Here is a 25,604-nt window from a genome sequence, read left to right as displayed (position 1 = left end):
ATGATTTACGTTTGCATGTTGCAAACAGTGAGGTCACATTAGTGCCTCCTAATTAAGAACAGCAGGGTTTATCTTAATTTTTACCTTCCCAGACATTTTTAAGTTGGTCTTACTGAGAGGTAATGCACGTACCGTAAAGTTGTTGTTCGCAGAGTTAAGTATACTTTGCTAAGTTGGATTGTTCTCTTCTTTTGAGGCAGAATTTTGTTAAATAATTTAAACTAGCCTCCAACTGGTGATCCTCCTGCTTCATCCTCCCAAGTTTTGGGATTGCAGGTGTGTAATATTACCCTATTTACAGGTGTTTGAAAGGTGTCATCGTCCTTTTCTACAAGCCCTGTTCCCTCCACTGTCATTGACCCGTTCTCTGGCAGAAGGCAACCACTGCGATCTCTAGATAGGTCTCTCACTTTACGTATAAATTGAATTATAATTATGTATAAATTTTGTTCTTTGTGTCTCACTTCTCAGCAGACTTTCCAAGGCTATAGCATGTATTGGTACTTCTTCCTGCCTTCCTTCCTTCCTTTTTTATTTTTATTTTATATATATTAGTACACTTGTAGCTGTCTTCAGACACACCAGAAGAGAAGAGAGCATCAGATCCCCTTACAGTTGGTTGTGAGCCACCATGGTGTTGTGCACGGCTTTCGTAATGTGATGTATGTTGGAGTTGTACTTGAATAATTATCTGGGCATCCTTGCCTAACTTTTTTTCTTGGGTGAAGCTGCTAGCTAGCTTAGGTGGCATCTACACACTTGTTCCCTTGAGGAATTCAGGCTGCCTTCTGAATTGGCTGGCCTTCGTACCTTACCATTGGCATTATGTGCCAGTTCTGATTTCCCCACTCCTTGCCAGGCCGGTACTTTTGCTTTTTAAAATGACTAAGATGTGCAGCATCGGATGTGGAGAAAGAGGAACACTTCTCCACTGCTGGTGGGTTTGTAAAAACCACTCTGGAAATCAGTCTGGCGGTTCCTCAGAAAAATGGACTTGAAGACCCAGCTATTCCACTTCTGGGCATTTACCCCAGAGATACTCCAACATACAACAAAGATACATGCACCACAATATTCATTGCAGCTCTATTTATAATAGCCAGAAGCTGGAAAGAACCCAGATGTCCTTCAGTAGATGAATGGATAAAAAATGTGGTACATTTACACAGTGGAGTACTACTCAGCTATCAGAAACAGTGGCCTAATGAAATTCTCAAGAAAATGGATGCATCTAGAGAATATCATCCTGAGTGAGGTAACCCAGTCACAGAAGAACAGATAAAATATGCAGTCACTGATAATGGAATACTAACCCCAGAAAGCCCTGAACGCCCCAGAAACAACCTATAGACTGTGTGAAGATCAAGAAAAAAGGGAAAAAAATATATTTTAATTAAAATAGAACTGTATCACATCCCCCTTATCTTTCTACAGCCCCTCCCAGTTTCTCTCCTATCCCCTCAAATTAATAGCCTCTTTTCCTATATTATTGTTACATATGTACATATGTGTATGTATAGGTACCCACAAATACTTAATTACAACCTTATAAAAATGTATTTGTATACTTTTATGCAAAAATGCTTAAAAATCTGTACATTTATCTTTGTTTTTTTTTTTTTTTTAAAAAAAGATGTACAGCATCCTTTCCTGTGTTTTGTAAAAGGATGTTTAGATCATTGCTCATTTAAATTAATTTTTTTTCATTTTTAAAGATACATTGTATTTTATATGTGTATTTTGTCTGAATGTATGCTTGTGTACAGTGTGTGTGTAGAACAGACAGCTTCTATATGAGTTCCGAGATCAGAACCTGCGTCCTCTGCAAGAGCAACAAGAGCTCTTAACTCTTGAACCATCTCTTCAACCCTGTTCAGTTAGGAATTCTTTATTCTGGATAGATCAGGAATGTAATTTAAAACAATTCCCCTCATTTTTGTGGAATTATTGCTTTTTTGGTGTTGCCCCTGGAGACATTAGCTTTGTTGAAGTTTGCCTAATATACCTTTTCTTTTGTTGTGGGTGCTTTTGGGTACCATAGTGAGGCTCTGTTGCCAAATCCAAAGCCATCAAAATTGTGCCTCGGTTTTCATCTAAGAGTCTGCAGTTTATCGTTTCCCCGGTGTAGAGGAAGTGGTGGGGGTGTGTGGGGGGGGCGGTGGAGTGGGAGCGTCTTCTTAGAGGTGGGGGTGGGGAGGGCATGGGAGAGGAAGGAGATAACATTTGAAATGTAAATACATAAAATATCAATAATTAAAAAAAGAGTGCAGTTTAGCTTATGTTTTCCTGTTAAGTTTTGATAATGGAGGGAAGAGTCAAATGTCATCCTTTTGCTTGGTTAAGTTTCCTTAGCACCGCCTGCTACCAGTGATACTGTAATGTGTTACTAGCTCTGCTAAAATGACTTCTGTATATGTACGTGTATGTGTACGTTTTAGTTACAGTTCTTTTTTTCTTCTTTAAGGAAAATATCAAAAATGTTTCAAATTCCTGTGCAGAATCTTGACAACATCAGAAAGGTACGGAAGAGGGTGAAAAGCATCCTTGTGGATATTGGCCTTGAGAGCTGCAAGGAGCTGCTGCAGGTGAGTGACAGTGGTGAGGCTGGAGAGTGTCCAGTACTAAAGGCTGGCAGTCCTACAATCGCTCTGAGAAAGGAGAGGAAACTATCGGGGTCCCAACAGTTTACTTACCGACTTTAAAGCAAAGATTGACTTATTGTTGAGAATCCTGCTAACTTAGTTGTTCAGTACTAGATTTCAGTTACAAATAAAACCTAATCCAAAGTCTGAAATATTCTTAATAAGGTTAGGAAACTGGTCAGGAGATATAGCTCAGGGGCAGAACACTTATATAGTTCATTCACATAGTTCTCTGAACCAAATTTTCTACAAAATATGAAAATTCAGACAGACACTTTCTGTTTCCACAGCCAAGAATGAAGTTAGCACAGAGTGAGCCAGGGCTATGAGTAGACAGCAGCTTTGTTTAACATTTCATGAACTGTTTACACCATCAGTGTGAGCTGACCAGAAGTGTGTGACTATGACCCGAGCTCACCCTTGACCTGTTGCTATGCAGTGCTGGCTTTGACATATATGTGCATTGTACACGTGCCTGTCAGGCCATCCAGTAACCCATCAGTCCCTTGTAGTGAGAATTTTGGTTTCTTTGAAAAACTCAGGAATAAAAGAAATATCATGGGAATATGATTGTGTCTTAATCCCAGGTGTGGGACATGGGATTGTCCACGGCAGCTATAATTTGCCTCATGCTCTAGCACGGACATGATTTTGCTAGTGGCAGATAGTTTCTGTGATTGAGTGACATTTGGAATTCTGGGGACTTTTCAGAGGGTGTGTAAATTCTAGCTAGAGTCCTGAGAGTTGGGGGCTTTTGGTAGATCACTGGTTGTGGTTTGTTAAGTAGTCGTTTGTAAAGAAGAAATTAGATATACTGACAGCAAGGATCAAACTTGCCCCACAAACTTGAAACCACTCTTGGATAATGAATGTTCTTTTGCTTCAAGGACTTCCTTCAAGCTGTAGCAGCAGTCAGCCACATTAGCTGTTGGTTCTTTCTCCCCGAAGTAAGGTTTTCTGAGGTTAGACTTTGAGACGGCCTCACTGTGTTACAAGAACAAGGCTTACTTTGAACTCAGATCTGCCTGCTTCTGTCTGGAGTGCCAGGATTCAAGGCGTGTATTACCGTGCCTGGCTTAGGTTGGCATTTTTGTTATGAAATTCTAACATCCTTTTCTTATTAAAGATTTACTCATGTATATGGGTGTTCTGTCTGTATTATGAACATCTGCATGCCAGAAGAGGGCATCGGATCACATTATAGATGATTGTGAGCCACCATGTAGTTTCTGGGAATTGAACTCAGGACCTCTGAGGCATCACAGCAGCTCCTATTTGTTAGATTTTTAAATTATGCTTTATGTGTTTGGATTTTTGGTTATGTGTATGTATGTATACCATGTATACCATGTATACCATGTATACCATGTATGCACCACGTCCCTGCAGAGATCAGAAAGGGGCATTGGATCACCAAGAACGGAAGCCATCATATGAGTTCTGGCCTTTTTAAGAACAGTACCTGGTCTTGGCTCTTGAGCCATCTCTTCTGCCCTTCTTTATTTTTAATCTTTATTTTATGTGTAAGTATTCTGCGTGTATGTCTGTGTACCATTTGTGTGCCTGATACTGAGGAGGTCAGAAGAATGTGTTGGATCCCTTGGTACTGGAGGTACCCACAGTTGTCAGGTACCTTTGCTGAGAACTGAACCTGGTCCTCTGGAAGAGGGCTCAGCGACCAGTCCTTTTAACCACTGAACTCTCTCCAGCCCCTTTCCTTCCTCCTTTACCTGCTCAGCCAACACTCTGACACATACACCTGTCATCTATCATTGCTTGTGCTCCTGGTTTGGAGTAATATTTTACTCCTGATTAGGTAGCTGAAAGGTTTTGATTGGATACTGAATGTTGGTTTGTTTTATGCTTGCTGGATTTTGTATGGTCTGCTGTGCTGGGTAGTCTTATGTCCATCTGACAGCTAGAGTCATCTGAGAGAACTGTAGGGCATATTCTTAGTGATTGATAGGGGAGGGCCCAGTCCAGCCCAGCTCATTGTGGGTGGTGTCATTGATGGGCTGGTGGTCCTGGGTTTTATAAGAAAGCAGGCAGAGCAGGTCATGAGACAGACTAGCATTGGTGTAGGGGTAAGGTAGTGAGTGTATTAATTACTATTGGTCATTAACTGTTAATTAGTGAACTGACTCAGCTAATTCCTTCTTGATTATAAAGATAGTACTATAAACGGCAAATGTTATAAAGTGTAGCTAATTGTTAGGTACAGAGTGAAATTTAATTGCCATATTTAGAGAGGTTGACCTATATACTCTATTGTTGGGCTTCCAGTCTCTATGCATATGGGTGTCTGTTTACAGGTTTTGTTCCCCATGTTTGTACTGAGTGGTAAGTTTGCTGGCTTTTTGGTTATGTTCGTCTTGTCATGAAGTATGTACTTCACTGACTTGCGCACTGTCAGGACTTTGGGAGTGTTGCTGATGACAGGCTCATCTGGTCCTGTCATTTACCTAGCCTATAGCAGTCATTCCTTACTGACCACGGGTGCCCTTCATCCTTTTGAAGTGTCACCTTTCAAAGGAGTAAACTTTCCACATGGTGCATCATGACACCCCTTTTCTTTGGGCTTTTCTGAGCCCAACTTTGGCCTTCCCAATTGTATATTTCTGTTCTCTGTTTTAATGCCAAAAGGTTATAGCATGCAGATGGTTCTGTTGTTTCCACTGGAACCTTGCTAGGTCCAGTTCTCTGATGACTTGTCCCTTGAACATGTTTCATTAGTTCCCTTTATTGGCCCTTGTTTTGGGTTCCATGGGGTGACTTTGAGGGCACTGCATACCTTGACGTTCTCTCTGCTTCTTGACAGACTTTGAAGTTTTTGTGAGTGCTCTATCACACACACTTTATAGTGCATGCCAAAGGTAAAGCAAGCATAGGTTTTTACCTAGAAAAGTGTCACGGGCCATGTGAACTAGATGTGAAATACTCTGGCACATTTCCCTCAGCAACTGCTGTCAAGCCTGTGGAACAGCTTTCTTTATTCAGAGCCTCTGATTCCGGCAGCATTCTACACAGTTCTGCATTCTGCCCGTTTATCCGCTCCTGGCACTGTTGGCTACAAGTCTCCTGGTTGTGGTCAGGCTGGGCTGACTGCATTTGGTTCCCTGGTTTCTGCTTCTCTGCGTCCTGAAAGTGCTCATTACAGCACTGTCTCCGGCACAGGGTCTGCCTGTGCAGTTTCCTAATGCCTGCCTTTCTCAGCTGAGACGGAGCTTGAGCTCTCTCATCCTGTTCGGGTCCCAGAGTCTTAAACTTTCGGAAGCTTGGTGTTGATGACAAGTGCTGTCTGCTTCTCCCCATTTTTCTCCTGTCACTTGGGTGTGTCCCCAGTCCCTTCCCTGCAGTTTCTTTGGTGTGCTGGACCTGGTGCTGTTCTTTGCCCTGGCCACAAGTGCCTCTTCACTTCATGTCCCTCTGGTCAGACAGCTGCCACTTAGCTCACTGGCTCCAGTGTCCACTGTCCCATTTTCCCCCCTTTTCAGAGGAGCAAGGGGTGGTTGTTGTCTTTTGTGTGAAAAATAACTTCTGGGGTTAGAGAAATGATTCAGCAGTAAGAACCCTGACGGTTCGTTCAGAGGACTCAGGTTTGATTCCCAGCATCCATATACTGGCTCTCAATCATCTGTAACTCCAGTTCCAAGGGATCTGACATCCTGCTCTGGCTCCTGTGGACACTGCATACACGTACATGAACATGTAGGTAACAAATACACAAAAGTAAAGGAAAAAGAGAAGGGGAAAGAAGAAAACACTCGGTGTTTAGATCCTGCAAGGTGATCAGAGGGAATGACTGGGAATGGACTGTTGATGCTGACGTCAGCTCTTCTCTTGACTGTTTATGTGCTGCCGGCGTTCATGGACACTTGAGCCTTGCTTATGTGCATAAAGTATAGGTAACATTTTCTTTTGGGACAGAGATCTCTGTTTATTTCTTATAAAATTTTACTTTTAATTTGGATGATTTAAACCTTTTTCTTAACATGCATACTTTAAATGTCAGACTTTGTTAATGACTGTGTTTTCATTCTTTGCCATATAGATTTATGAGGTGGCAGATTGTTTGGTCATGGATTTAGTGCTTGTAGGAGGGGATTATATACACAGGGCCTTGACTCATGGTCTGTTTCACCTTTTTATTTTCGCAACAAGGTGTCATTAGGTTGCCCAGGTTGCCTTTGGACTTTGGGCTCCACTTGCTTCAGCCTGGTATTACAGGCATTCACCTTCACTTCTAGCTTTAAATATTTCTGTAATTCACAAATTGATGTGTTTGTTTTTCTTCCCCCCCTCAAGGATCTTAAAGGCTTTGATCCAGGAGAGAAGTACTTTTATAATACATCATGGGGAGATGTTTCTCTTTGGGAGCCTTCTGGAAAGAAAGCGGTATGTGTTTTGTAATTTGTTTTCATTAGGGGCAAGTGAACTGAGGCTGGACACACCATGACTATTAGGGCTGCTGGTTAATGGGGTGGGTTGAGGTGGGAGGGTCGGAGCAAGAGTCACTGCTGATGCCGACAGCTGTCTCCATGCACTGTGTGGTGACATCTAATGCCATACTCATCATTAATAACATCCCAGTCAGTGGGAGATTACATGTACAAAGGTGATTGTTTGAGATCATAACGGAACTAAAAATACTTGTCTGGTGATGTAGGTCATATCGTGATATATTGTATTTTTTGTAGGAATGCTAATCTTGGGGGGGGTGTTTGAAGATAAGGTTTATAGCCCTGGTTGTCCTGGAACTAGCTCTGTATACCAGGCTGGCCTTGAACTCATAGAGATCCGTTTGCCTCGGCCTCCTGGGATATTAAAGGTGTGGACCACACTGCCTGACTGATGCTGGATGTAACAAGGCCATGTGGCTGGACATGTTACGGTAAAGTGCACGCAGTCAAGTCTAGAAAACAGCACTTGGTACTCGGGACTGCCACGGGTGGCATTGTGACAGCTGGTGTTACAGTTGTAGTTGTCTGAAGATGTGCACTCAGATGAGGTACTTACATGTAAAAGGTTTCTCCAAAGTTTTTATCTGTGTGAACCCTGAGCTTGCAGGTTCTCCTGGAAGTTGTGGTGAGGCAGATGGTGACCACTGCCAGCTTCCTGAAAAGTGCACATTGAGACTACACTAGGTTCATAGTTTATAAATTCTTAACAGTTAACTTTTAATGTTCTTACTTTATAATTTTGACCTTTTATCTTTTTGACTTTTGTAAGAAAATACAATTAGCTTAATAATACAAGTACATCTGTGTGAAATATTCTTTCATTATACCGTCATTTCATAAGCTTTACCTACTTTTAATTTTTTGTAATATTGTGCACACATGCCTGTGCACATGCACACACTCAAACACACACACACACACTCATACTCACATTTTTCCACCCAGGCCTGTTGAGATTGGGGTCAGGTTTGACATCTCCTACTTCATCCCAGGATCCCCGTGGAGGGTCTGTGGGGCAGTAGTGTCAGAAGCCATCTCTTCTGATACAGTAACGCCCTCCTGGGTTACCCTGGAGTGACCATCTGGCTTACCATCTATTGTTACACATAGAACATAGAACCAAGGTTCTCATAGAATTGTAGGAGATCTATCTCACTGTTGTGGACTGAAGCCATGCAGAAAGGGAGCAGGGTTTCCCTGCTCGCACAAGGAGCACAGGTTATTATGAGCTAGGGGTGGCTTCTATGAAAAAGCAAAGCTTGCAGTGTTGTGTAAAATCATTTATCTAAGAGCTATAGTTCCTTGGGGTGTGGATTCAGTTTACAAATCTGATCCAACCTAGGCTTCTGTTGATAGAGCACAAGGCTCCTTTTGCAGGAAGACCCATAGCATGGGAACAGTGTTTGTTGAAACCCAGAGATTCGTGTATCCAGGAGTATGTCGCTATTACAGTCCATCTCCACGTATCCTAGACAGTCAGAGAATGATCAGCTGTGGACCGTGGACTTACCTCTTCTCCAGCAAGAGTTGTGTTCTTGTTTTTCTTTGTTTATATGTGAGCGTGTGGGGAGCACACATGTGATATGGGGTCAGGGAACAGCTTGAGGGGATCAGCTCTCTCCTTTGACTATGTGTATTCCAAAGATGAACTCAGGTTGTCAGGTTTGGTGTCAGGTGTCTGTCCTCTGAACCATCTTGCAGGCCTGAGAGTAGTCTTCATGAAATGATTTCTCATTGATCCTGGCTAAAGAACTGCAAGTTAGTATAGTAATAGAATGGATTGATTTTCATTGAATATTTTAAAGTAACTTATAAATAGTGTTTCATTTAGATGGTAGTCTTGTGAATTGTTTGAGATCTGTAAATATGGTGTGTGGTCACATTGCCTTTAAGAAAGACTTTTCACAGTGAAACCCTGTCTTGAAAACCAAACCAAATAAAATAAAAAGAGACTTTTATTGAAACAGATGTCTGTATGGACTTTCAGGTTAGGTTAGTGTCAGGTTCAAAGTGTTTGAGGACACAGGCTTCGGAGGTGGCTTAGTGGAGTGTTTGCTATGAAAGCAAGAAGACCCAAGTTTGGATCTGTCGTCCTGACCTAAAATACAGGTGTGGCTGTGTACTGTGTAACCCTGGAGCTGTGGAGGGACAAAGAGAAGACAAAGGGTCATTGGACCTTGCTGCCTACCAGCCTGGCTTCAAGTTCACTGAGACAGGGAAGGACAGAACAAGGCACCCAGGATTCTCCTGAGGTCCTCTACACATGCGAGCACACAGAAGACATACATACATTTTGGGGGCAAAGCTGTCTTGGGAGCAGCGGTACAGAGTAGAACTTAAGCATACTTGATCTGGCACTAGAAATTCAGGGCTTTCTGGTGTGTCAGAGCAGGGACTGCCAGGACACAGATGAGGTGAGAGGGAAGGCCCGACCCTGCTCTTTCTGAGATGTCTCCTAAATTGCTGGGCCAGCAAATGGAGATGTGTTGTTTGGAGAATGAATACATTTTCTCCAATTTAGCTTATTGACAATGTTTGCTGACATGTTTATTTTAATAATCCAGTCTGTGTTTCTCACACATACATATGTGCACATACAAATAAGTAATGAAAAAATATTTTTAAAAAAGAATTTTTTTTTAAAGAAACATTTCTATTATTTCAAAATCTTGCTCTTTAGTTATATAGACAAGATCCCTTGAGACAATTGTGATTTATTTTGTAAAGTTTAGCTTGTGGCTTCCAGTATGTACTTTTGGGAGTGTGTGTGGGGGTGTCTTGAAGTTTAGAATCTCAAGCCCCAATGAATTTTCTTACTCAAAAATTTTGAATATCTACTTATATACAATAGCATACGCTGTATATAATTACTGGGTCAAGTATTTTTTTTTTTTTTTTTTTTTTTTTTTGGTTAGATTTACTTGTGTATGCACATGATACTCTGGCAGGTTTCTCTACCATCTGGGTCCTGGGGAATACAGGTGAGCAAGCTTGGCAAGAAGTACCTATTGAGCTATCTTGCTGGCCAGAGTTAGAGGTTTTGAGTTGGAATATTGTATACATTTCTGCTGCCGAGTGGTCAGATGAAAGCCTGCTGTATAGAGATAACACTGGATCACAGACTGAAGGGAATGATAAAAGTTAGTTTCTTTAGTCAGGGAGTTGTTTGTTGGAGTGTTTAAGGCCTTGGTATAAATATTAATAACAGGGAGCCAGAGAGAGAGATGTCTTAGTGGTTAAAAGCACTTGTTGCTCTTCCAGAGGACCTGGGTTTGAATCCTCAGCCCTCCATGGAGACTCAACTGTCTGTAAATCCAGTGCCCCCTTTAATCTTCTGTAGTCACCAGGGACATTGTACATGGTGCATTTACATACATACACATTACACAAATCTTAAAGTTTAAAGACTAAGTTATAACTATAGCTTGAGATAATAGAGATTAGTGTATTATAGCTGCTGTGCTGTGGGAAAACAGTATGTACCATGTGTAATACTGGCCTATAGCCCCATGTCGTCGTCTCTTTTCTTTGGGGAAACGGGATTTAGGAACAGGGGTAGCATGGCAACAGGAATGTTGCCACCACACTGGCCCATGTGGCTTATACTAAGCAAGGTTGGGGAATCAGGATACATGAGGCTTTCTTAGGGAAGAGAACAGTGCCCATCTGATTGGTTTCAGAGGACAGGCCTTACACTGTAGAGACTTGGGGTGTATGCAACAGTTCCTGCCCTGACTTCTCTTAGTGATAGACTGGTACCTATGAGTGTAGGCTGAAATCAATCCTTCCCTCTCCAGTTGTTTTTAATCACAGCAATAATAACCCTCGATAGGACACTCTTCTAAGTTTATGTAGACCCCCTCTGTGGTGTGTGGGTGCCATCTGTTTGGATGATGTAACGATAGATTTTAGGGCCTTTTACATGTTTAGCAAGCTCTCCACTGTTGCTCTGTATCTCTGATCTGTGTTTTTATTCATTCATTTACTTGTCTATCACAGACAGGGTGTTACCATGTTGCCCAGGTTGACCTTATGCATTCTACCCTCTGGTTTCTTCTTGAGTAGTTGGGATAACAAGCCTGTCTTCCTAGTGTATCAATGTAGCCTAGATCTTAATTGTCTCTGGGAATGGGGAAAGTAGAGTTAGGAAGGTCTTACAAATTGGAAGTCAGGTCAGTTTTAGCTGAATTCCAAGTTTTACAATTTGGAGTGAAGGGGAAAGTGATGGATGGGAAGGTGGAGGAAAATAACTTAGTGGCAGAAACATAACTGAGCTTATTTCCATTGCTATGTTTTATTTAAAGGACAGAATGGAGTACAGGTTGGAGTGCCGAGAGAAGTGGGTTTAGGTGATCACTTAGAGTCAGCAAATGAGAAGTTTGGACTAAATCCAGTGTTTCTATAGTCCATAACTTAACAGTAGTTGATCATCTCCCAAATGGCTAAGAAAAAGCACAGAAATGAATAGTATTTGAGACATGTGAAAACTATGTGGAATTGGACTAAGTACCCACAAACATGGTTTTATTGGCAGCACAACTTAATTAACTCCTGAGCCTTCTGGGAGAGGCAAAGCAGAGGCCAGGGTACTGCAATATGACCTCCCAATCGGAACATTAGCCGGGAGAGTGCACTGTTCCTAGGAGTTGTGATATTCGTAGTGAAGTACACAGATGAGGGAGAGTGTAAGGGAAACCTACTTGTTACTCTGCCTAAGACTCTCTTCTCTTTTGACAGAGATACCGAACAAAGCCATACTGCTGTAGTCTCTGTAGGTATTCAACGAAGGTGCTCACTTCCCTAAAGAATCACCTGCACCGATATCACGAAGATGAGGCTGACCAGGAGCTGATGATCCCCTGCCCCAACTGCCCATTTGCCTCCCAGCCCAGGGTGGTGGGCAAGCACTTCAGAATGTTCCACGCACCTGCACGGAAGGTCCAGAGCTACACAGTGAACATTCTGGGTGAGGCGAAGACATCAAGGAGTGATGTGATTAGCTTCACATGTTTGAAATGTAACTTTTCCAACACTTTGTACTACAGCATGAAGAAGCACGTGCTGGTGGCCCATTTCAATTACCTAATTAACTCCTACTTTGGATTGCGAACTGAGGAAACAGAGCAACAAAAAGCAAGTGATCCTGTTTCTGTGGACACAGTTCTGCCATTTGACAAGTACTACTGTAAGAAATGCAGTGCCATCGCCAGTAGTCAGGATGCCCTGATGTATCACATTTTGACATCAGATGCACATAGGGACCTGGAGAATAAGCTGAGGTCTGTGATTTCAGAGCACATCAAGAGGACTGGGTTCCTGAAGCAAATGCATATTGCTCCAAAGCCAGTGACTCACTTAGCTTTACCGCCAAACAGCAGCGCTCCGAGCATTGCAGCCCCTCCACCCTGCTTCCAGCTTGCTCTGCCGCAGAACAGTCAAAGCCCTGGCACTGTGCAGTCAGTGACTGTGGCCCCAGGCACTTCTGGGAGCCTTACACACTCCCCACCTACCACTGCCCAGTCTCACGTCGCTCTGGTCTCCAGCTCTTTGTCTGTGTGCCAGAGTAGCCTCACCCTGCAGCAGCCAGCTCCCCCACCTGTTTTTCTCTCTCACAGTGTTCCACTTAACCAGCCTGTGAGTACTTCTGTGCTGCCCCTGACTCAGCCAGTTGGGCCTGTGAATAAGTCTGTTGGAACAAGCATCCTTCCTGTGAACCAAGCTGTACGCCCCGGAGTTTTACCCCTCACTAAGCCCATGGGGCCCATAAACAGACCTGTGGGGCCTGGTGTCTTGCCTGTGGGTCCCTCTGTTAACTCGGGGGTTCTCCAGGCTACATCTCCTGGGGTGATCTCTGTAGGTCGAGCAGTTCCATCAGCAGTCCTTCCTGCAGGTCAGGTGACCCCTGCTGGTGTGACCCCTGGGCAGACAGCCACTTCTGGGGTCTTGCCCACTGGCCAGGTGATCCAGTCATCAGTCCTTCCTGTGGGCCAGACAGCTCCACCTCGAGTTCTCCCTCCTGGCCAGACAGTGCCCTTGAGGGTTCTCCCTGCAGGCCAGGTGGTACCACCTGGACTGCTTTCCGCAAACCAGACTGTGCCCTCAGGAGTTGTCCCTGTGAATCAGGGTGTGAACTCTGGTGTTCTTCAGCTCAGTCAGCCAGTAACGCCAGGAGTCCTTCCTGTGGGCCCACCAGTGAGGCCAGGTGTACTGCATCTCAGTCCGTCTGTCAGCACCAGCATCCTGCCTGTGAGCCAGCCAGTGAGAGCTGGAACTTCACAAAACACTACTTTCCTTACTTCCGGCTCTATTCTCAGACAGCTCATTCCGACTGGGAAACAGGTGAATGGAATTCCCACCTACACACTGGCCCCCGTGTCCGTCACTCTGCCAGTGCCCTCTGCTGGAGGCCTTGCAGCTGTTGGACCACCACCCCAGGTGCCAGTGCAGTTCTTACCCTCAAGCTCAGGCCCACAGATGGGCAGCTCCTTGCCCAGCCTGCCCTCTCCACAGGTGCTAGTGAGCCCTGCCCCTAGTGTGTTTGTTCAGGCTACCCCACCTGTGGCAGATGCAAATCAGGCACTCAAACAGGCCAAGCAGTGGAAGACCTGCCCAGTTTGCAACGAGCTCTTCCCTTCCAATGTCTACCAGGTTCACATGGAAGTTGCTCACAAGCAGAGTGAGGCTCAGCTATGCCAGGTTTGCAACGAACTCTTTCCTGCCAATGTCTACCAGGTTCACATGGAAGTGGCTCACAAGCAGAGTGAGTCCAAGTCTAGTGAGAAACTTGAGCCTGAAAAGCTTGCTGCGTGTGCCCCATTTCTGAAGTGGATGAGAGAGAAGACAGTGCGCTGCCTCTCTTGTAAGTGCCTGGTCTCGCAGGAAGAGCTGATGCATCATTTGCTCATGCATGGCCTGGGGTGCCTGTTTTGTCCTTGCACTTTTCATGATGTCAGGGGCCTTGTGGAGCACAGCAGGACTAAGCACCTGGGCAAGAAGAGACTGTCTATGGATTATAGTAACCGAGGTTTCCAACTGGACTTGGATGCTAATGGGAACCTGCTGTTCCCTCATCTCGATTTCATCACCTTACTGCCACGAGAGAAACTTGGAGAGCGAGAAGTGTACCTGGCTATCCTCGCTGGAATACACTCCAAGTCGCTGGTACCTGTGTATGTTAAGGTGAGGCCTCAGCCCGAGGTTGCGCCAAAGATGCCTAACAAACAGAAGTTGACCTGTCCCTTCTGTTTTGGCACATTTGTGACTGCTGACGCCTACGAGCTGCACTTGAAGGAGAGGCACCATGTCATGCCTACAGTCCATACGATGCTCAGGTCTCCAGCCTTCAAGTGCATCCACTGTTGTGGGGTCTACACTGGAAACATGACCTTAGGAGCCATCGCTGTCCATTTGCTCCGGTGCAGAAGTGCTCCCAAGGATAGCAGCTCCGACCTGCAAGTCCAGCCAGGTTTTATTGAAAGCAGTGAACTGCTGATGGTCAATGGGGAAGTGATCCCCGAGTCCACCTTGCCTGTAAAAAGAAAGCTGCAAGACTGCCATGTAGGGCCAGAAGACCAGAGGGATGGGGATGAGCCCCAGCTCACCCTAGATACTGATGCAAGCTCAGAGAAAGGGCTGAGCGCTGTGCCTTTGAAGAGACAGAAGAATGAAAGCAGGACAGAGGGCTTAGGGGCCAGTGATGACTCCCTGCAGGTCTTAGCATTAGACCCCAGCAAGTATGAAGGTCGTTCGTATGAGGAAAAGAAACAGTTTCTTAGAGATTACTTTCACAAGAGACCGTATCCTAGCAGAAAAGAAGTGGAGCTGCTGACTTCCCTTTTGTGGGTGTGGAAAATCGACGTGGCTTCATTCTTTGGGAAAAGGAGGTATATTTGCATGAAAGCAATAAAAACTCACAAGCCCTCTGTACTTCTAGGTTTTGATATGTCTGAACTTAAAAATGTCAAACACAGACTGAACTTTGAGTGTGGATCAGAAAATCTGTGAAAGAGTCAGTCTGAAGTCTGGCTGACTTAGGACAGCCTGTCCCCACCTCTCTGTTCCAAGTGTCTGAGGGCCTTCAAGGTGTCCAGGTGCTCAGAAAGCCTGAAAAGGAAGCGCACACTTCCACAGATGAGCTGTTCTCTGCAGTTTGCTTTGCAGCCCTTTAAGTTTTTCCTTCTGTCATGTAAATTAAATCTTTGGTATTCCAAGCACGCCTTGTTTCTACACGTGTCAGTGTCAGTAGCAACAACCTGAAATCTACAAATACTTGGTTTCTCATTTTGGGGGAATTTCTGCTAGTTTGAGAATCCTTGATTAATAGAAAATTAAAGCGTTGCTCCCTCTTAGTTTACAGACAGCAGCTAGTGACAGTGTTTAGAGAATTGAGTACTCTGGTGTGTATGGCTCCCTAAGGACATGCTTTTAAGCATTAACTTCTGCTGATTCTGGGAACAATGTTTGTTTAAGAGTACAAATTTGATTTACATCTTTTCAAGTGTCCCCTGACAGCTATTTTTTTAAGATCATAATTCATTAAAAAAAAAAAAAAAAACAAATGTTTCCCATTTATTGAAATATCCTGAATCTGAGGTCTGGTGTGTAGTAATAACCGTGTGGCTTTGCAAATAAAGTCTGTGTAGGAACAGAAATGCTTTATGGTGCAAACTGTCTTGATGTGATGACAAGACATTTTCAGTGCCTTTAGAATAAACTGAGAATACCAAGTGCTTCCTTCCTGGGAGCTGCCTGTAAGCTAGTAGGAAGGGCGGGCCTGTGGTAGACACATTGTCCTGCTCTTGATTTACACAACTTAAGGTGGAATGCTGGTTTCAGGCACAAGGTGACAGGTAGACCTGAGTGGTTAGAACAGCGTGGGGTCAGTGTGTTAGCATTAGGTGTTCAAGTGAAGGGGATGGTGAATCAGTGTATGCCAAATCATACTTTTTTTTTTTGATTCCCTACATGATAATAAATAAAGAACCAGAATTGGTAATGAGGACCAGCCAGCTCTGGTCAAAATCTTCCCCCTGGGTGATGCTTAGCAAGCAGGGGGTTTGGCCTACATTCAGAATATGAGGGTTTGATGGCCTCTGGGAAGCACTGCAGTGTTGCTATATAGCATTTTAAAAATAGAATACTTGCATGTGATTACTAAAATGTGGATTTTGAGGCAGTTATCTGTGACTATTGGTATACTCTGTTGTAAATTCAGAGCTTGTTGGATCTTTTTTTTTTTTTTAATTTTCAGAGTGTCTATTTTTGAATTAAAACTTGTTAAACCACTGAAAATAGAACTGTTCAATTCTTGTAACATTAAAATACTACTCTAAGTCAAGCAGGGTGGTGTATACATATTGCCCGAGCTTCTCCAGAATCAGGGAGGCTTTGTGTGCCTAACAGATGTGTTACACGTTGCTTTTTAAGCCTCACCATATTCTTTCACACCAATGTACTATCCCTGGATCTGTATTGAAACTAGAGCATCATGGATAAGTTTGCCGTTCTCTGGGTTTCCATGCTTTTCAGTGTCAAGATATGTAAAACATCCTGATGTGAGACATGTTCTAGATACACAAACCAATCTGGAGACAGTTTTAGAGTATGTACTGTGTGCTAGGCACCCCTCTAAATCTGGATCCCCTTAATGAGGAATGGAAGGAAGGCCTGGTTAAGCCAGCATAGCAGAGCACACAGGGCCTTCACTCGGGTTGTCCCAGCTGAACTTTGCTACTTCAGAGTAAAGCTTCCCTAGGGAAATGCTAGAACTGCCCCTGTTGCCAGTCCAAGCCCACGCATCCTCTAGTGGCCAGGGCTGCTTCTCTGCATTTTCCTGACAGGACATCACTGCTGGCCTGAGAGGAGTCACACAAGGAGAGGATCCCAGCTTCAGAAGATTCTAGTTCCTGAGAGCTGTCCTGATTATTACTCAGTTTTTAATACCTATTTTGACTACAAGCTTAAATATCCTCGGGTGTTAAAGGATCTTGTTTGAAAGTGAAGTTTTGTTTTTTTTGAGACAGGGTTCCTGTGCGTAGCCCTGGCTGTCCTAGACCCTACCTCTGCCTCCCAAGTGCTGAAATTAAAGGCCTGGACCATCTGAGCTATGTTGGTTTTTTCCTTGAGGTCTTCCTGGGTAGCCAGGCCGCCCTTACACTCAAAGGCCCCGGAACCTGACTGATGCGATAGTGGACGTTGTGCCACCACAACACCTTATTAACAGGTCATTTTTAAATAAAGCATTTTGCCCTGAAGATAATTTTTAAAAGCTTAAGTTTGTTGACATGTTCTGGCAGAGATGCATTTATCAGATGATGACATACATGCCTGGGACAGAGTGTGTGTAGCAAGTGTCAAGCTAAGCCCCTGCTGATGTCTTTATTCTAAGTACAGATAGAGAAGCCAGGCTGAGCAGCAAGGCAGATGAGGCTTCCATTCCAGTAATGAAGCTGATCTGGCCAAGCCTGGTTTACCTGCTAGAAAGTTGACACTTTCTCCTGAACTCTGCTGCAGGGTTGTGATTGTCGGGTATAATATGACACTGCTGATACCCTGACTTTGCTCCTAGGGACGGTAGAGACCCGAAAGCTATACATTCAGAACTAAGCACACACCTCTGCCAATACCCAGGATTATACATTTTTTAGCCACATGCCTACTGTTTGTTTACTCAGCTCTTGAGATTCTATACAATATTCCATTTCCAATCGTCTTGAGTATATAAAAGAAAAGTTGAGCTCCAAATGCCATTGGGACCCGTGGTAGAGTGCTTGCAGTGCAAGTGGGAAGTGTTTAATCCGCAGCACCACCAAGAGCAGAACTGAACAAGAGTAGGTGATGTTGCTACTAAACCATTAACATGGTTTCAACTTGGTACTTTAAAAACATGTTAAAAGTGGGCTCTTTGTTAACATAATTTTGAGGTCTGTTCAGTTATAAGCTGTAAATCTAGGGAGGTTGCTTCATCTATAAATTTAAGTCCATTCCATTAAAAAGTTCTTTCATGTATCTTTGGAGCTGCACATTATTGTCCAAATTGTCCTAGAATCAAAAATGCCCACAGTGTCTCTGGACTTAGTGTGACTGAAACAAAATCTCCCATATAACACACTATATCTCCATCCATCCATCCATCCATCCATCCATCCAACCATCCATTCACACTCTGCATCTGAAAACCCATGCCAATCTCTTCCCACTATGCTTGCTTTTCCCCTTCTAGGATTTATTTTCTGTATCTGAGAACACTGCTGCGATCTTCAGATCCAGAAGATCCGAAGAGGGCATCAGATCCCATTACAGATGTGAGCCACCATGTGGTTGCTGGGAATTGAATTTAGGACCTCTGGAAGAGCAGAGAGTGTTCTTAACCATTGAGCCACCTCTCCAGCCTTGTTTTTCGTCTTGTAAAACAGCATGTGGGGAGGAATCCTCCTGTGTCTTTTCAAGAGAGGGTTGTTTGTTCTGTTCCCTTTGTGTTTTGAGTTTTTTGTATACAACCATCTGGTAGACATACAGCTTGCAAAGATTCTTTTTCACTATGGGTTTCTGCAACAGATTACTCCCTTAGCTGTACAGAAACCCATTCATCAACTGCTTGCCTTCACTCCTGCTTATAATGGAGTAAAGAATCCTTTCATATACCTGTTTCTTGTAAGGTACTACCTATGTTTTTTTTTTTTTTTCCTAGTAGTTTTAGCATTTCAGGCTTAAGATTGAACTCTTTGATCTGCTTGGAGTTAATTTTTGTGCAGGATGACAAAGAATGGATCTTACATTCCTCTTTTCCCAGTTACATGCATATCCACATAGATGAATATTTTTCCAGTTACATGTATATACATGTAAATATTTCTAGTTTTCCAGTTACATGTCTATATGTATATATAAATTTGGAATGGCAGTCCCTCCATTACTGTTTTTACCCAGGATTACTTTGGTCTTCCCTGGTTTTAATTAATTTTAAGATTTTTCCATCTTTCTGTGAAGAATGTTGGCAGGTATTTTGACAGGGATTGCATTAGACCTGTAAATATAAGGCAGGACACAAAGCATTTCAAATTTAGAAAAATAATCCCATGCATTTTACCAGATTACTAAAACTGAAAATCGACAGCAAAAATTCTCTGTGAAGTACACGTTTGCTTTCCTCTCTGCGCACTCTTCTCTCTCCCTCCCCTATTTTCCCCCCTTTTCCCCATGGCGACTTCCCAGGACTTGGTCCTCGGGGCCAGTGAGCTTGCCCACTTGAGCGCAGCATCCTTGAACGGAAGAGCTGGTTCTTTGAGAGGTAAATAGACTCTTGGCCTAGCTAACCAAAACGAAGAAAGACATGGTCCAAATTAGCTGACTTAGGAAGAAAGAAGCATTACAAGACCAAGAAACTGGAAGATACTGCTTAAATAACTTGGAAAAATTTAAAAGAAATGGATGAAATTCTAGGTTCAGACCAAAGTCAAGCCAAGAAGAGATCAAAACACTAGACAGATCCAAACAAATGAGACTGAAATAGTACTAGAAAGCTTTCCAACTCAAAAAGCCCAGGGCCAGAATATTCACTGCAGAATTATACCAGACTTTCAAAGAAACTGAACATTTAATTCTTATTAAAAAGGAAAGGAAGAAAACACTCCCAAGCTCATTTCATAAAGCCAGTATTACTCCTATATCAAAACCAGATAAAGACACAAAAGAACAAGATTATAGGCCAAGACCCTGGTGAATACAGAATGTCCTCAGTAAAACAGAGCAAACTGAAAACTGGCACATATCAAAAAAGATCCACTGTGAGCTGTCTTTATTCCAGAAATGCAGTTAAGCACACTTAAATAAATAGCTCATATAAATAGACTTAAAAGGAAAAAGCCCACATGATCATTACAATAGCTCAAGAACAAAGCTTTGACAAACTCCAATGTGCTTTCATGATAAAAATCCTAGAACGAGAGAGCTAGAGGGAATGCACCTCAACATCATAAAAGCTATACAAGACAAAACCACAGCCAGTATTCTAAACCGAGAAGATACTGAGGCAGTCCTGTGAAAGTCAGGAATGAGATGGGTTTCCATTATTCCCACTGCTTTTCAACTTAACAACTAACTAGCTGGTACAACGAGGCTAGAAAAAGGATGCCAGTAGGAAGCCATTACCCTATGTTTAGATGCTGTACACAGAGATCTCAAAATTATACCAGAAAACCTCTAGAAACTTTCGGCAAAGTGGCAGGGCACAAAACCAACTTAGAAAAACATTTAGTACCTTTCCACGTACTAACAAAGGTTGAGAAAGATCCTGAGTATGCTTCAAACACACATGGGCACACTTCACCTTCCAACACCGTCAAACACACATGGGCACACTTCACCTTCCAACACCGTCAAACACACATGGGCACACTTCACCTTCCAACACCGTCAAATACACATGGGCACACTTCACCTTCCAACACTGTCAAACACACATGGGCACACTTCACCTTCAAACACCATCAAACACACATGGGCACACTTCACCTTCCAACACCGTCAAACACACACGGGCACACTTCACCTTCCAACACTGCCAAACACACATGGACACACTTATTTCCAACACTTTCAAGCACAGTAAAACATCTCAGAAGAAACCTAACTCAGAAGGTGGAAAGACCTCCACAATGAACATTTAAACATTTTGAAGACACTAAAAACTGAGACAGAAAGACATCCCATGTTCACAGAACAGTAGAATTAGTACTGTGAAAATGAACATTCTACCAAATTAAAATTTAAAGAGCCAACACTCTACTAGTGATGTTCTTAAATATAGTGAGGAAAATTTGTGAGCAAGTGTTCAGGACTGTATGCTAATCCTCACAAGAAAACAGTAGGGGACCACTGATAAACAACTCCTATCCACTTTGATAACTGGAGTTCTAGAAACTGCAAATGTCAGATTTGTCTTGTCAGCAGACCTTCCTTTCTCAGGTGTATAGAAGACAGCATTATTTCATGTAAAACCAAAAATGCTAAACACCCCACCTGAAGGTTGGCTGGAAGGTCAGCTCCTGGCAGCAGCTGTACTTTGGGCTCATGACATGATGTGGCGGTGAATGAGAATGGGCCGTTTGTTGGCTTATGTGTTTGAATGTGTGGTCCCCAGTTAGTGGAACTGTTTGAGAAGGACCAGAAGGTGTGGACTTGTTACAGTAGTGTCGCTGGGAGTGGGTTTTGAAGTTTCAGCCCTGCCCCCATGCCAGACCCAGTCTCTGCTTGCTGCCTGTACATCAGATCATGTTCTCAGCTCCCGGTATAGTGCCATGCCTGTCTGCTGCCAGCCATGATCAGGGATTCACCCTCTGAGACACCCAGCAAGTCCCAGTTAAATGCTTTCCATTGCCCACATAATAGTCTCTCTTCACAGCAACAGAACAATATAAGCCTGAGGTTTAGGTCATGTATGTGGCCTTTATTTCTACCCAAGTGTCTGCACCTCTCACTACAGGATGTGAATGGCTGTGAAACTCAACCTCAGGAAGTGTGTCAAGAGCTGGCGTGTACTTGACAACCCCATAGCATCAGCTGCAGAGCTCCAGTCTTCCTGGCTCTGAGTTGGGGATGTGGTAGTTCACAGTCACCATTTATAAATACGGTGAAAAAAATAAACGGTGCTATTCCTTTTCTGGCATATGTGCGCTTCCTCTTGGAGGCAGTGGAATACTTAAGACTTGAGTGAACCCCGAGGACAGAATTATAGTTTTAGTAATATCAGAATGCTAGTGTTTGGGAAAACTGCAAACAAAGGTGAATGCAGGGGCCGTTGTGTCAGGACTCAGAAAAACTCCCCGCAAAGACTTCAAAGGAATATTCTCAATTATTTACCAGTGTGAGTATAGATCCATTTTTCCTTATCTGTAAAACAGTAATAAAACCACATAGGGAGTGTGCAGGGGTTAAGTGAATCAGTCATGGCACGTGAGGCATTGAGATGTGCCAACCAGTCTCTTCTGTGCGCTCATGCCATATTGCCACTGGCATGAGAACTCTTCCCTTACTCTAAGCACAGCTAAAGTGTGTGTGGAGGTTGGAATAGGAAGGGTCATGTATTTGAACGCTTGGTCTTGGTTGTTGGTATGGTTTGGGAAGGACTGGGAGGTGTGGCCTTGTTGGTAGAGTGTCACTGGAGATAGACTTCGAGGTTTCCGAAGCCCACACCATGCCCAGTTAGCTCTCTTCAGCAGCACAGGCCTTGCATTTGGGAACCAGCTGTTTAGCTTCTCAACTGCTGCTCTAGCGCCATGTCTGCCTGCCGCCATGTTTCCTGCCAGGACGGTCACGGACTCACCCTCTGAAACTGAAGTCAAGCCCCCAGTTACACGCTTCCTTTGATATGTTACTTAGTTCTCCACAGCAACAGAACAGTAACTGAGGTAGAGGAGTATCAATAATACACGTTAACTCAAAAGAAAAGTGTTTTATTCTGATATATACAACAAAAAACTTAATATATAATGACAGATTTTTTTTTTTTTGAAAGAAGAAATAAAATGGTAAGAGTAGCGTTCTGTTTAGAAAAATACTCTCAGGCATCGGATAAACACGTGGCTCCTCACAATAACAGCTCACAAAGGTCAGACCTCTTGGCTTTAAAAAAATTTTTTTTTGGAATAAATTGATTCACATTTGCCAAACAGCGTAAGCATGGTAAGAGACACAATTTTCTTCCTCAGTAGCAAACAGGCGACAGAGAACCAACTGACAGTACAACCTAGAACAAGAAGGAACCAAGCATCATATTTTTAGGGTCTGTAATCGCTGTCCCAGTAAAACACGTTCCGGATCGCTGCAGCAGCTCAGAAACCAAACAACTGCTCCTAGTGCTGTGGAAGCCGTGAATCTGGGTGTCTGGATCCTCACCGACACCCACGAGCGTCTTGTTCTCCTCGTGTTGATGATCCTCGGCATATAACTAAGAAACAGACACAGGCCAAGGAAACAATCCTTAGCCAGAGCCACTTCTGCCCGGTTAACAGTTCACAAAAGGAAAAACTATCGGACTGGATGAATTCTGGACAAAGGACAATGCTGAGGTGCAGGCTCCACCTGGGACTCATAAAGCCAGGACAGTTCTGCATCTTACCAGCAGGTGACGCTAGACCATAAGGGCAGCAGCTGGGGCACTGGACCTGGAAGACTCAGATACTTGAAACCTTTATTTACATGAAGGACTCATTGGTCAGTTGGTTCTCAATTAATGTGCTAGTGTCTCCCAACACTGTATCCAAACACAATACAATTCGTATAACATGTAATCGGGTTAGACATTAACAAACCTCTATGAAGGTCAGAGAAAAGTGATCTGTCAAAACTATGATGTTCCATGTGACTTGTTCTAGTTAAGATAATTCCTGCCATTGATCACTATTCTAGGAACAGGCACTGACATGCTCTAATCTCCTCTTAGAAAAATAACTAGGCTGTTTCAAAAGCAAAGCTAACATATACAAACACTGCGCTGCTGTGGGCTTTTAGAGGTGCATTTCTCATTTCCACTGAAGACGTCTTCAACCTGCCCACTCAGCCCAACCAAAGAACGCACTGAAGGAACAGTTGGCTTTTTAATCCCACATGGGATCACTAGCCTCGCCTCGTAGCCAGCAGAGTTCCTGGGTTCCTAACTGCACCGTAATCCTAGGGCTTCTTGAGCTCATTGTAAACAACGTGAAAACAGACGTTCAGTAATGGAGCCCAGCCTTAGTTTCCATTTTCCTGATCCAGCCACACTGGGTCAGTAGAGTACTCGGGCACCACAAGCTATTTTTACACGAACTGGTTAAAAACATGAATTTTACTGTTTTTAAAAAAAGTTATCTATAAAGCTTCATTTTAAAAACAAGTATTTAAAAAAGTGTTAAAAATACTCTCCCTCCCCCTGTGCCTTCTCCACTCTGCAAGGTTCTAGACAGGCACCGAGGCCCAGACAACCTGTGCTTGTGCATGTCTTAAGTTCTGTGGAAAAGTCCTATAAAAATAGTATTCTTGCTCAAAAGTTTAAATAAAGAATAAGGTTGTAGGAATGATGATGGGAAATGAAACACCAAGCACAGGATTACTTCTCTTATTTTAAAATGGACATAAAGATTTAGAGCATTTCCCTTTGGAGTCATACAGCTAACAGTACTACATGCTGTTTAATACTCACCACCCATGGGTCTGGGTCACACACAGTCTGTCTGCGACTTCAGCCCTAGAGTGTAATGGCTGGTCCATGCTCCTCCACCCCTCCTTGGGGGAGGACCAGGCTGTGTCGGGGGTCTGGTTTCAGAGAGCTGAGAAATCTGTGGATGCTGCCATTGCTTTCCCTCCCAGAGCTATGCAGGCCCATGTCCCCTCTGTGCAGCCTGTGAGCAAGGCTGCTGCCATTGGCCCTTGAGAGGCTGCCTGGAGGTACAGCCTGCATCTTGGGAATGTGTTGAGGTTCTAGAGCCCCCTCAATGACGATGTCGGCTTCCTCATCACTCTCTATTTCCTCAGAATTCTGCAGGACATGGGAACCCGGCACGCTGTGGTGGCTGGTGGCGCTGTCTGCGGACTGAACAGAACTGCCGGAGGTACGGCTGCTGCGGACCACATTGTTCCTCTGGTTGGCCGGCTTGACGGTGACAATGAGGTTGTGGCTGTTGGCTATCATCATGTCTGTGACTTGATCCAGTGTCTTTCCAGCTACCTCGATCCCATTCACCTCCAGGACTTCGTCGTTCACAGCCAGTAGCCCAGTGCTCTCTGCAAGGCCCCCAGGCACCATTCGAGAAATGAAGATACCCGGCACTTTCTCCAGCCCGTGGGGTGTCACACGCACGCTGGTGCCATCTCGGATGTAGAAGCCCAGTGGCTTTTCACAGCCATGCCTGTAGAGTCTCACTCGGCGGTGAGTCTCCGGGAGGATGTCCACGTCAATGATGGATGACACTGGGCGGAAGTCATGCGGCATGCTGATGTTGGGGTGGGTTCGCCGTCGCAGACCCTCATCCCTCAGGGTCACCAACACCTTTTTCTTCCGTGACAGGGTGCCTGCTCCAAAGCTGTAATGGTCTGCCTCTTCTGAAACAGTCGAGAGAGAGTAAAGAGAGAGATGTACGTCACACACGGGCAGGGAGGAGCACTGGTGTCCCTGTGGTACCGGGAAGCCTGCGTCTGCTTCCTCAAGAGCGCCAGCTGTCTGATCCCTGCCCTGTATCTACCGCCCCAAGTCTGAATCCTGGAAGAATCGCTCTGTCTACTACTTGACATACAGAAAACACTTGCTAGAGGTATCACCAAACTGGCCCACAGGTGACGAAACCAAAGGACTTGGAGGTAGAACGCAGAGTCTGCCATGAGGAGAACCAGCAAAAGAAAAAAGGGGCAAACATCTGGAGGGCTGGCAAGACAGAAATCGGGTTAAAGCACAGCAGGGCCTGGCTCCAGGACACTTCTGTGAGGCAGACGGCTGGACCAGGGGCTTCTTAAGCACATCCAACCAAGT

At 44.0% G+C, this 25,604-nt stretch overlaps 2 protein-coding genes across 2 annotated transcripts in view; one reads left to right on the top strand and one right to left on the bottom strand.

The window, feature by feature from the left end:
- Window positions 1–2,464: 2,464 nt before the first annotated feature.
- On the top strand, window positions 2,465–15,106 carry ADNP2 (ADNP homeobox 2; the record flags this gene model as incomplete). The annotated part of the gene is made up of 3 exons (XM_080919838.1): window positions 2,465–2,585; window positions 6,948–7,037; window positions 11,840–15,106. The coding sequence occupies exons 1-3, from the start codon at window positions 2,478–2,480 to the stop codon at window positions 15,104–15,106; spliced, it is 3,465 nt and encodes a 1,154-aa protein (XP_080775964.1). The 5' UTR covers window positions 2,465–2,477.
- Window positions 15,107–24,326: 9,220 nt separating this feature from the next.
- PARD6G (par-6 family cell polarity regulator gamma) overlaps window positions 24,327–25,604 on the bottom strand; it is a gene marked incomplete at both ends in the record, with an annotated part of 65,042 nt that continues 63,764 nt past the window's right edge. Inside the window, one exon of the mRNA XM_080920044.1 lies at window positions 24,327–25,180. Within this exon, the coding sequence (XP_080776170.1) occupies window positions 24,327–25,180 (854 nt within the window). The remainder of the gene's footprint in view (window positions 25,181–25,604) is intronic.

The sequence above is a fragment of the Micromys minutus genome (assembly GCF_963924665.1).
Source record: "Micromys minutus genome assembly, chromosome: 8".
NCBI lineage: Eukaryota > Metazoa > Chordata > Mammalia > Rodentia > Muridae > Micromys > Micromys minutus.
The sequence above is the reverse complement of the archived record's forward strand: the minus strand, read 5'-3'. Positions and strand labels throughout refer to the sequence as shown.